The sequence below is a fragment of the Acomys minous genome, assembly GCF_964271855.1.
Source record: "Acomys minous genome assembly, chromosome: 13".
In the NCBI taxonomy this organism is placed as follows: domain Eukaryota; kingdom Metazoa; phylum Chordata; class Mammalia; order Rodentia; family Muridae; genus Acomys; species Acomys minous.
This window is the reverse complement of record NC_140495.1, coordinates 110,095,003-110,105,057: the sequence shown is the minus strand read 5'-3', so window position 1 is coordinate 110,105,057 and position 10,055 is coordinate 110,095,003. Positions and strand designations below refer to the sequence as shown.

Here is a 10,055-nt window from a genome sequence, read left to right as displayed (position 1 = left end):
GGTGACCTGCAGGCCAGCTGCCAAGAGGGTTATTTCCTGCTGCCCTTAGAGCGAGCCTCCAACCTGAAACAGGGGCTGCAGGGATTTCCTCGTCCTCCCCGGCCGGCCGCTCCCCGAGCCGCGCAGCGCCCTCCGGGCCTGCTGGAGGTGAGGGAGGTGCTGCCCGCCCGCCCCTCCGCCGCCTCCTCCTCCTGGCGCTCCCCGCCCTCTACTCTCCTCCCTCCCTCTGCCGACTCCTCCTGCCGCTGCCGCTGCTTTGGCTGCTGCGTCATACGCTCCAGAGCCGCCAGGACGGAGGGGCTGGGCCCGGGGACCCCCTGGCCGCCTCTTGCACGCTCCCCGGCGCCCACACGCACGCCTCCCGCCCCGAGGGCTCACCCAGGTCTTTTGGGTCTGCCCCTGCCTGGCTCCCAGCTGCCCCAGCTGTCACCGGTAAGGAGAAGACGGGAGGCCCGAAGAGGGGGCAGGGAACTGGGGGTCGGTGCACAGGAAGGGGTGGGAGAGCCTCCTGATCCCGGCTTAGGTTCTGGGCTGGGGCGACTCAAGTCCCTCCTCAGACTTGTGGTGTAGGGGAGTAGAGAACTGGACAGGGACACGCCCCCCTCCTGGGGCTCACAGGGAAGTTATCTAATCCCGGGGCAAAGAGCCCCAGATTTGACGGTGACCTAACATAACCTGACACCGGGGTGGTGGTTCTAAGTGAGACCCAGCTGCCTGGGAGCAGCTCTTTCTACTTGGGGAAACATCTCCAGAAAAGCTCCCAAAACATGTCTAGTTAGGATACCTCTAAACGGCTGGGAAAGGTGAAGGTTGGTTCTGCAAGCATCTTTCCCCTGAGGTCCCTGGGGGCTGGCATGCTAGAGAACTGGCCTGGGGCTGACTGTAGGGTTAGAGTGACCGGCCTCCTTAGGTAGCTACAGGATTAGGAGATGGGTTGGAGATGTTTGGTCCTTTATCCATGACAGAAAAAGTAGGCAACGCAGTGAAGCTTTCTCCACACTCAAACTCTTCCATCCTGTTTCGAATTAGCTCCCCCCAGGATGCAATGGCGCAGCTCCCCCGGCTGAGCCGCTTGGGTGCCGCCTCTCTGTGGGATCCAGCTTCCCCCGCTCCCACCTCAGGCCCCAGGCCCCGACTTTGGGAAGGTCAGGATGTGCTGGCCAGGTGGACTGACGGGCTGCTGTATTTGGGCACTATCAAAAAGGTAAGGCCCACCTCCGACCTCCCCACTGCTGTCTCGTTCCTGCCCCTATTTTGTAACCTGGCCCTCCCCCATCCCAGGTGGACAGCGCTCGGGAGGTGTGTCTGGTCCAGTTTGAGGATGACTCCCAGTTTCTGGTTCTATGGAAGGACATCAGCCCAGGTGAGAGCCTTGAGCCCTGCAGCCTGAGGCAGCAGGGGCTGGAGCAGGTGGGCGCCACTGACACACTCTGTCCTCTCACAGCTGCCCTCCCTGGGGAGGAGCTCCTCTGCTGTGTCTGCCGCTCTGAGACCGTGGTCCCTGGGAACCGGCTGGTCAGCTGTGAGAAGTGTCGCCACGGTGAGAGGGCAGGGTACTGCTTGCCCTGGGTCTTGGCGGGTTGCCTGTAGCCCTGCCTTGTAGCCTGGGTTGTGCCTCCTGTCCTGGCCAGTTTTTACCGTGTCACCATCTCTCAGTACAGGGAGAGGGGCCCATAGGATGGTGACATAGCTATGCAAAGTTGAAAGTAGCTTACACACATCAGGCAAGGCCCTCAACTTCTGGAAGCCTATTTACTGACTTGCAAAGGCAGGGTAGTATGCACCTGCCAGGACCGCGGTTGGAACTTACTGCCCAGGGAAGGCTGCCGTGCCAGGCACCAAGCCCACGCAGGTGTGCCCACTCACAACCTTCTCCTTATTCAGCTTACCATCAGGACTGTCACGTCCCCAGGGCCCCGGCCCCTGGAGAAGGAGAGGGCACATCCTGGGTCTGCCGCCAGTGTGTCTTTGCGATTGCCACTAAGGTAAAGGCACCTGTCTGCTCCTCCTGTGCTAGCCTCCCACGATCTCTCCTGTCCTGCGTCTCTGAGGCTTCCGTCTGTTCCTCTGCAGAGGGGCGGCGCCCTGAAGAAGGGTCCCTACGCCCGGGCCATGCTGGGCATGAAGCTCGCCCTGCCCTATGGACTTAAGGGGCTGGACTGGGATGCTGGACATTTGAGCAACAGACAGCAGAGCTACTGTTACTGTGGAGGCCCTGGGGAGTAAGTGATGAGCAGTGACAAGTTACACAATGGGTGTTGTGGTGGCAGACCCCAGGGACCAAGGGGAAAGAGCGGGGTGAGGGCAGCCCTGGGGAAATGGGAGGTGGTGGGGTCTGGGATGGTTTCAGAAGGCTGTCTGGAGGCCCCGAGTGCTGTCTTCCCTTGAGGTGGAACCTGAAAATGCTGCAGTGCAGGAGCTGCCTTCAGTGGTTCCATGAGGCCTGCACCCAGTGTCTGAGCAAGCCCCTCCTCTACGGAGACAGGTGAGCCCGAGGAGACTGGCCAGGAGGCCAGGAGGGCCCCACCCTCCTGCGGCAATCACTGCCTGTAATCCTAGGCTGAGTGAGGTTTGTTCTCTGATCTTGGCCATATACAGATTCTATGAGTTTGAATGCTGTGTGTGCCGGGGCGGCCCTGAGAAGGTCCGGCGGCTGCAGCTTCGCTGGTGAGATGGAGTGCCCTCGGTGCCAGGCCTTTCTGTTCCCCGCTATTGTGCCCTCGTGACTCCTGGCAAAGTCACAGTGCCAAGAACCCCATGCCTCTCCAGGGTGGACGTGGCCCATCTCGTCCTCTACCATCTCAGCGTGTGCTGTAAGAAGAAGTACTTCGATTTTGACCGAGAGATCCTGCCCTTCACCTCCGAGAACTGGGACAGCCTGCTCCTGGGCGAGGTGAGGGGCTAGGTCGTGAGGGGGTGGGCAAGGAGAAGAATGGCCGCTCCCTGACCCCGCTACCCTCTTGCATCAGCTTTCAGACACCCCCAAGGGAGAGCGGTCCTCCAAGCTCCTTTCTGCTCTCAACAGCCACAAGGACCGGTGAGTGAGAAAGGGGCGCTCAGGGGTGATGAGAAAGGGGCGCTCGGGGGGTGATGAGAAAGGGGCGCTCGGGGGTGGTGAGAAAGGGGCGCTCGGGGGTGGTGAGAAAGGGGCGCTCGGGGGTGGTGAGAAAGGGGCGCTCGGGGGTGATGAGAAAGGGGCGCTCGGGGGGTGATGAGAAAGGGGCGCTCGGGGGTGGTGAGAAAGGGGCGCTCGGGGGTGGTGAGAAAGGGGCGCTCGGGGGTGGTGAGAAAGGGGCGCTCGGGGGTGGTGAGAAAGGGGCGCTCGGGGGTGGTGAGAAAGGGGCGCTCGGGGGTGTTGAGAAAGGGGCGCTCGGGGGTGGTGAGAAAGGGGCGCTCGGGGGTGGTGAGAAAGGGGCGCTCGGGGGTGGTGAGAAAGGGGCGCTCGGGGGTGGTGAGAAAGGGGCGCTCGGGGGTGGTGAGAAAGGGGCGCTCGGGGTTGGTGAGAAAGGGGCGCTCGGGGGTGGTGAGAAAGGGGCGCTCGGGGGTGGTGAGAAAGGGGCGCTCGGGGGTGGTGAGAAAGGGGCGCTCGGGGGTGGTGAGAAAGGGGCGCTCGGGGTTGGTGAGAAAGGGGCGCTCGGGGGTGGTGAGAAAGGGGCGCTCGGGGGTGGTGAGAAAGGGGCGCTCGGGGGTGGTGAGAAAGGGGCACTCGGGGGTGGTGAGAAAGGGGCGCTCGGGGGTGGTGAGAAAGGGGCGCTCGGGGGTGGTGAGAAAGGGGCGCTCGGGGTGGTGAGAAAGGGGCGCTCGGGGGTGGTGAGAAAGGGGCGCTCGGGGGTGATGAGAAAGGGGCGCTCGGGGGTGGTGAGAAAGGGGCGCTCGGGGGTGGTGAGAAAGGGGCGCTCGGGGTGGTACACAGGTCTGGATAAGGGCAACTTGGCTACAACTCTGACTGCTGGATTCTCTCCTTGTCCCAGTTTTATTTCAGGGAGGGAGATTAAAAAGAGGAAATGTCTTTTTGGTCTCCATGCTCGGACCCCTCCTCCTGTGGAGTCTCTCACTGGAGACGGAGCCCCCACCAGGTCACTGGTCTAGGGGGGATGGGGAAAATTCTGAAGGAGCAGTTTGGAGCATACATGTACAGAAATGGGGGGGTCTTGGGGTGCCTGGGAGGGAGCTGGGGGGATAAGGAGGCCTCTTACAGCTTCCCTTCAGGGCAGGGCCCTGGGGGAGGGGTCTCACGTCCCCTGGGGAAGCGACGGAGGTCGGAGCCAGAATCCCTGAGGAGGAGGCAGAAGGGGAAAGTGGAGGAACTGGGGCCACCCACAGCAGTGCACAGTCGGCATGGGTCCCGGGAGCAGAGGGCACTGCAGGTACAGGGGCAGGGGGAATCCCGCGGGCACACTGGTGGGGTGTGTGAAAGAGTCAAGGGTCATCTCACAGTCCCTCTGTTTTTTCTTACAGGCCTCAGTGTCTCCACCACCCCCCAGCCCTAACCAGAGCTACCAGGGCAGCAGCGGCTACAACTTCCGGCCCACAGATGCCCGCTGTCTGCCCAGGTCAGTGCCTGATCCAGATAAGCCCCAGTTATTTCCACCCTCCAGACACTGCACCTGTATGTAATTCTCTTAAGTTCTTGTCCCAAAGAAACTTCAGAACCAGTTGATGGCCAGTGTTCTGGGAGTTCAGGTGCACTAGAGCCAGCTGATGGCCAGTGTTCTGAGAGTGCAGTGCGCTAGAGCCAGGTGACGGCCAGTGTTCTGGGAGTGCAGGTGCGCTAGAGCCAGCTGATGGCCAGTGTTCTGGGAGTGCAGGTGCGCTAGAGCCAGCTGAAGGCCAGTGTTCTGGGAGTGCAGGTGCGCTAGAGCCAGCTGATGGCCAGTGTTCTGGGAGTGCAGGTGCGCTAGAGCCAGCTGATGGCCAGTGTTCTGGGAGTGCAGGTGCGCTAGAGCCGGCTGATGGCCAGTGTTCTGGGAGTGCAGTGCGCTAGAGCCAGCTGAAGGCCAGTGTTCTGGGAGTGCAGGTGCGCTAGAGCCGGCTGATGGCCAGTGTTCTGGGAGTGCAGTGCGCTAGAGCCAGCTGAAGGCCAGTGTTCTGGGAGTGCAGGTGCGCTAGAGCCAGCTGATGGCCAGTGTTCTGGGAGTGTAGTGCGCTAGAGCCGGCTGATGGCCAGTGTTCTGGGAGTGCAGGTGCGCTAGAGCCGGCTGATGGCCAGTGTTCTGGGAGTGCAGTGCGCTAGAGCCAGCTGAAGGCCAGTGTTCTGGGAGTGCAGGTGCGCTAGAGCCAGCTGATGGCCAGTGTTCTGGGAGTGCAGGTGCGCTAGAGCCAGCTGAAGGCCAGTGTTCTGGGAGTGCAGGTGCGCTAGAGCCAGCTGATGGCCAGTGTTCTGGGAGTGCAGGTGCGCTAGAGCCAGCTGATGGCCAGTGTTCTGGGAGTGCAGGTGCGCTAGAGCCAGGTGACGGCCAGTGTTCTGGGAGTGCAGGTGAGCTAGAGCCAGGTGACGGCCAGTGTTCTGGGAGTGCAGGTGAGCTAGAGCCAGCTGATGGCCAGTGTTCTGGGAGTGCAGGTGCGCTAGAGCCAGCTGATGGCCAGTGTTCTGGGAGTGCAGGTGCACTAGCAGTAGTGTTTAAACTCTGCCCTTCACAGGGAAGAGGTTTCCCTGCTGCAGGTCCTGACTCCCCTGTTCCCACCCTCAGCAGCCCCATCCGGATGTTTGCTTCCTTCCACCCTTCTGCCAGCACTGCAGGGACCTCTGGGGACAGTGAACCCCCAGACAGGTGAGTCGTCTCCTCCTTTCCTTCTGTGACTTCAAACTCATGGCAGCCCTTCTGTGTCAGCTGCTGGGATTAAAGGCATGAGCCCCCCCACATACACACCTAGCCTGTCTTACTGCTATCTTCTCCCTTCCAGGTCACCCCTGGAACTTCACATTGGCTTCCCCACAGACACCCCTAAAGGTCCTCCCCACTCAGTGACTGCCTCTCCTTCCTCGGCCCCAGCCCTGACCCCAGGCCTTTCTAGACATTCAGTTCCCCCTGCTCCCTTGTGCCGTAGTCTGTCTCCAGGGACTGGGGGGGGAGTCCGAGGTGGGGTTGGCTACCTATCCCGAGGGGACCCTGTGAGGGTCCTTGCTCGAAGAGTGCGGCCTGATGGCTCTGTGCAGTACCTAGTTGAGTGGGGGGGAGGAGGCATCTTCTGACAGCCCACTTGTGCTCACCTCCCTATTCACACACTGGCACTTTCATGCCCTGACCTCTGACCTCACCTACAGCTGGGATGTACCTGGAGAGACAGGGAGGGATTCTCCCTCCTGCCCAGGCTGGAATCCAGGGAAGTGGGGAAGAGGGTCCTCTTCCCTGCCCCGCCATGACCCCTGACCTCCATGACCCCTGACCCCTCATCCTTCTCATTTACTTTGACGTTATTTTGTTACAGCTTTTAAAATATTTTTTAAAACTATTTAACCCCAGGGTAGAGAGATTTGGGGGCGGGGGTCCAGGATTCCAGACTCTGTATGACTGTAATAAAGAGAAATGAACAAACCTAGCAGGCGTGAGTCAATTTGAGCAATGGACACACACACGAGGAAGAGGCAGCGGCAGACCAGGAGAGGATTTATTGGGGGCTCAGTCGTCATCACCTGGAACCCAGGTGTTAAGCCGAGGAGGGGGCTGGGCAGGGGCAGGGCTCATCACGGTAGGGCCTGGCCAGAATCTGAAACTGATTCTGTGACCTGGTGCACCCAGTGCAGATACGGGGCGTTCCCCTGCTGCACAGGCAGGGCAATCACCTCAGCAACCTCGTAAGGGTGCACAGATCTGCAGAAGTGACAGGGCAGCAGTTATTCAGATGACACCAACTCCCCAGCAAGTCCCACCACAGTGTGTTCATCTCGGAGCTCTTTTAACAAGCTGGGGATCTCACTCGGCGGCATGGGGCTTGCCTAGAATGTTCGAGGGCCTGGTTCATCCCCCAGTACCACCACCCAAAGGAAACCTCAAAGTTCTTACCGAACAAAGTCTGTCAGAGCAGGGACCAGGGAGCTCTGGGTTTTAATCATCTAAAGGGCAGAGACAGACACAATTCAGCCAAAGCGGCGGAACCCATGTCAGGTGAGGGCCAGTGCTGTCAAAGAAGCTGGCGGGGGGGGGGGGGGGGGGACCTTTCTCACCATCAGCACCTCGCGGTCTTCCTCGATCTTTCCTTTCCATTCATAGCTGTAGAGGTCAGAGGGGGAAAAAGGGTCAAAGTCCAGGGAACGAAAGATTCCCCCCAGAACGGGATCTCAGCCCCTCCCGTTCGATTAGGTTTCCAGCTCTGACCACTCACATGGATGTGATCTGTGGGATGAGGTTGACGCAGGCTGCCAGGCGCTTCTCCACCACTGCCCTGAGGGGGAAGCGAGAGCACGGTCAGAGCGCAGCAGCCCAGAGGCAGCACTTTCCCCCAGCCCCAGCCGTCCCTTGTAAGTCATCTTGCCGGCCTCCCACCTGGCGATCTCCTTGGCCACTTTTTCGTTGGGACAAGTGACAAACGCTGCAGAGACTGATCCTGGAACGTAGCCGGAGCCCGCGGCCGGAGAAGGCTGGGACGGAGGGCTTCCGGAAGCCATGGACAGCAGGGCTCGGGGCAGCACCAGAAGGCGGCAAGCCACCGGCAGCAGCGCAGGCATCCAAAGAAACGACAAGAGCAGCGTGGCCTGCGAGCAGGGGGGGGGGACGGGCTCAGGGTCCCCCCGGGGGCCTTGTGGGGGCAGACACCAGGCCTCCGCCCCGCCCTTTCTGCACCGAGAAGGAAAATGCCCCTGAATTTCACTTAGAGAAACTTGAAGACCTCGTCTGCTCGGGGTGCTGAGGCTAGGAGGGCATGGGAGACCGGAAGGGGCGGGGCCAGACTCACCCCTCCGCCGAGCAGGATGACGGGCGCCCGCCCCCAGCTCATGCAGCCCACGATGGTAGCGAAGGGACGAGATCAAGGGCCGCGCGTCTCACCGTGGAAGGACCCCGAGCCCCCGAGCCCCCGAGCCCCCGAGGACCGGCCTCCTCTTCTTTGGGCAGCAGCCACGTGACGAGAAAACAGTGCGCACCACGTGACAGGAGCAGCCCCGCCTACCTCCCAGAGCCGGCCAATCCCGGCCCTCCAGTGGCCCGGATTGCCTTGCCTCCTGAGAGGGGCGGGGCGAAGGGCCCTGTGGCCAATGGGCGGCTAGAGCTAGGACGTGCCCGGCAGTGCCCCGCCCATTTCCGTGAAGCCCTAGCCGGTTGCTGGCTTGTCGGGGGGAAAGAAACGCCGCTGCGGCGGCCCGCCGTCACGTGACCGGGCCCGTCCTCTCACGCGGCGCCGCCTCGGGGAGCCACCGGCCGAGGCCAATCGCCGGCCGGCCTGGCGGGCCACGTGACGCGAGACCTGGCGACCCCGGCCTCGCTGCGTCAGGCTGGGGCCGGGGAGTCGTCCCGAACCCCGGAGTGTGCCTAGTAACAGCCCCCCCCACTCGCCCCGAGAGCGCTGAGCAGGCAGCTCCGGGTGGGGACAGTGACCCCCCGCCCGCTCTCGGGGTAGCTCCGAGCTGAGCAGCCAGCTGGCCCTGGGGAGGGGGCAGTGGTCAGGCATGGCAGGGCGAGCGACACGTGTCCGTGGGCCAGAGGGTGATGGAGGCACGGAGAACCCAAAGCTTAGGGCAGACTGGCAAATGAGAGGACACGGGGACAGGGGAGACTGCGGGTTTTAGGGCTCTTTCTCCCTTGCTGGTTCATCTCCCCAAGACTGGCCCACCTCAGGCTTGGGTCTCCTTACCTTCATCCAGCCCCACGAGGAGGCAGGACCTGCCCTACATAACCTCCCTGGGGCCCAAACACATCCAAGTGACCCAAAAAGGGAGAGGGGGGCCCAGTGAGGGGGCAGAAGAGGGAGCAGACAGCAGGGGACAAGGCTCTGCCACCCAAGGCCCGGGCTCCCCTGCCTGATGTTTAGGCTCTCTAGTTGCCCTCTTTGAGTTGGGGGCGGCCTGTCCGTCTCAGGGTTCCTTGTGCGGGGGGGGGGGGGTCCAATATTTGGGCTCTTTCTAGGGTCTGATTTACCTTTGGAGTCGTGTCGGGGAACGGAGTTCAGTGATCACTGACTCATCTTTCAGATTTAATGAATTCAGATCTGTGTGGTCATCTCCATCTTTGGGTCAAGCTGCATGTCTCTTCCTTCACCAAGTTTGCGGTTTCTCGTCTCTAGCTAGGGTTCTGAGAACTAATTCTGGCCTAGGGCTCTAGCCTATTGCTTTGTCTTTTTCTCTGAGCCTAGGTCTCCGTTTTGAGTCTCCCCAAGCAACCACCAGTCCAGAGTCCGAAGTCTCAGATTAACGTGGGTCTGGAAAACCTTCTTGGGACTGGATTCTCAGATTCTGCGCTATGACTTCTTTCTTTGGGGGGGGGGGGACGGGACACGTATTTTTCCCTCTGAGATCAGAGGTCTCTTTCCTTCCAGATTCGGGTCTGTGCGATTATTTGTTGAGTGTAGAGTGTGGGGCGAGGTGGTGAGGTATCTTTCTCTGGGTCTGGGGTCTATCTCAGGGTCTGGGGTCAGCTTCTTCAGGACAGCTGCCTCTGGCGTGTATGAGTCAGGGGTCTCTGGCTCTTACTCTTTCCGGGTCTCCCTGAGTAGGGGTGGGGGCTGCAGAGTCTCTCCCTCCTCCTCCTGCTCTCTCCTCTCTCGCTCGCTTCCCCCGCCCCCCTCTCTCTCCCTCTCTCTCCCTCTCTGCTGCCGCTGCTGCCGTTGGCTCTTATTCTCCTCCTCCTCCTCCTCCTCTCCGCTCCTCTCCGCTCCTCTCTCCTCCTCTCTCCTCCTCCTCCTCCTCCTCCTCCACCTCCTCCTTCTCCCCCTCTCTCTCCCCCTCTTTCTCTCTTCTTTTTCTCCCCCCGTCCCCCCGCCCCCTCCCCCTCAGGCCTGATGAGCAGGTCTCGAGCCTCCATCCATCGGGGGAGCATCCCCGCGATGTCCTATGCCCCCTTCAGAGGTACGGTGGTGGTAGGGGGAGGGGGAGGGCCAGATGGGGGGGCGAGAGGGGGAGGGGC

At 61.4% G+C, this 10,055-nt stretch overlaps 3 protein-coding genes across 9 annotated transcripts in view; 2 read left to right on the top strand and 1 right to left on the bottom strand.

Annotated features, from left to right (window-relative positions):
- Positions 1-155: 155 nt before the first annotated feature.
- Positions 156-6,540, top strand: PHF1 (PHD finger protein 1). Of its 4 annotated transcripts, none has more exons than XM_084753373.1 (15): positions 156-432; positions 1,030-1,204; positions 1,282-1,363; positions 1,445-1,540; positions 1,885-1,985; positions 2,074-2,222; positions 2,390-2,485; positions 2,599-2,667; positions 2,770-2,893; positions 2,970-3,037; positions 3,972-4,076; positions 4,199-4,367; positions 4,459-4,553; positions 5,691-5,771; positions 5,905-6,540. In XM_084753373.1, exons 2-15 carry the CDS (start codon positions 1,046-1,048, stop codon positions 6,191-6,193), a joined length of 1,683 nt encoding a protein of 560 aa, XP_084609499.1. In that variant the 5' UTR covers positions 156-432; positions 1,030-1,045; the 3' UTR covers positions 6,194-6,540. The 4 variants fall into 4 exon arrangements, with proteins under 4 accessions (XP_084609499.1, XP_084609498.1, XP_084609501.1 ...); XM_084753372.1 differs by having other exon boundaries at positions 298-432; positions 5,694-5,771; XM_084753375.1 differs by lacking the exon at positions 4,199-4,367 and having other exon boundaries at positions 298-432; positions 5,694-5,771; positions 5,905-6,101.
- Positions 6,541-6,591: 51 nt separating this feature from the next.
- CUTA (cutA divalent cation tolerance homolog) lies at positions 6,592-8,089 on the bottom strand. The gene is made up of 6 exons (XM_084753377.1): positions 7,894-8,089; positions 7,485-7,693; positions 7,324-7,383; positions 7,166-7,211; positions 7,005-7,054; positions 6,592-6,812 (listed from the first exon to the last, which is right to left on the bottom strand). Exons 1-6 carry the CDS (start codon positions 7,933-7,935, stop codon positions 6,686-6,688), a joined length of 534 nt encoding a protein of 177 aa, XP_084609503.1. The 5' UTR covers positions 7,936-8,089; the 3' UTR covers positions 6,592-6,685.
- A 143-nt stretch (positions 8,090-8,232) lies between these two features.
- Positions 8,233-10,055, top strand: part of SYNGAP1 (synaptic Ras GTPase activating protein 1) — a 31,620-nt gene continuing 29,797 nt past the window's right edge. For all 4 annotated transcript variants that reach the window (XR_014773717.1, XM_084753369.1, XM_084753367.1 and 1 more), the window contains exon 1: positions 8,233-9,997. Coding sequence is in view for 3 of the 4 variants with exons in the window: in XM_084753369.1 (XP_084609495.1) it covers positions 9,931-9,997 (67 nt within the window). In the remaining variant the exon portion in view is untranslated. The remainder of the gene's footprint in view (positions 9,998-10,055) is intronic.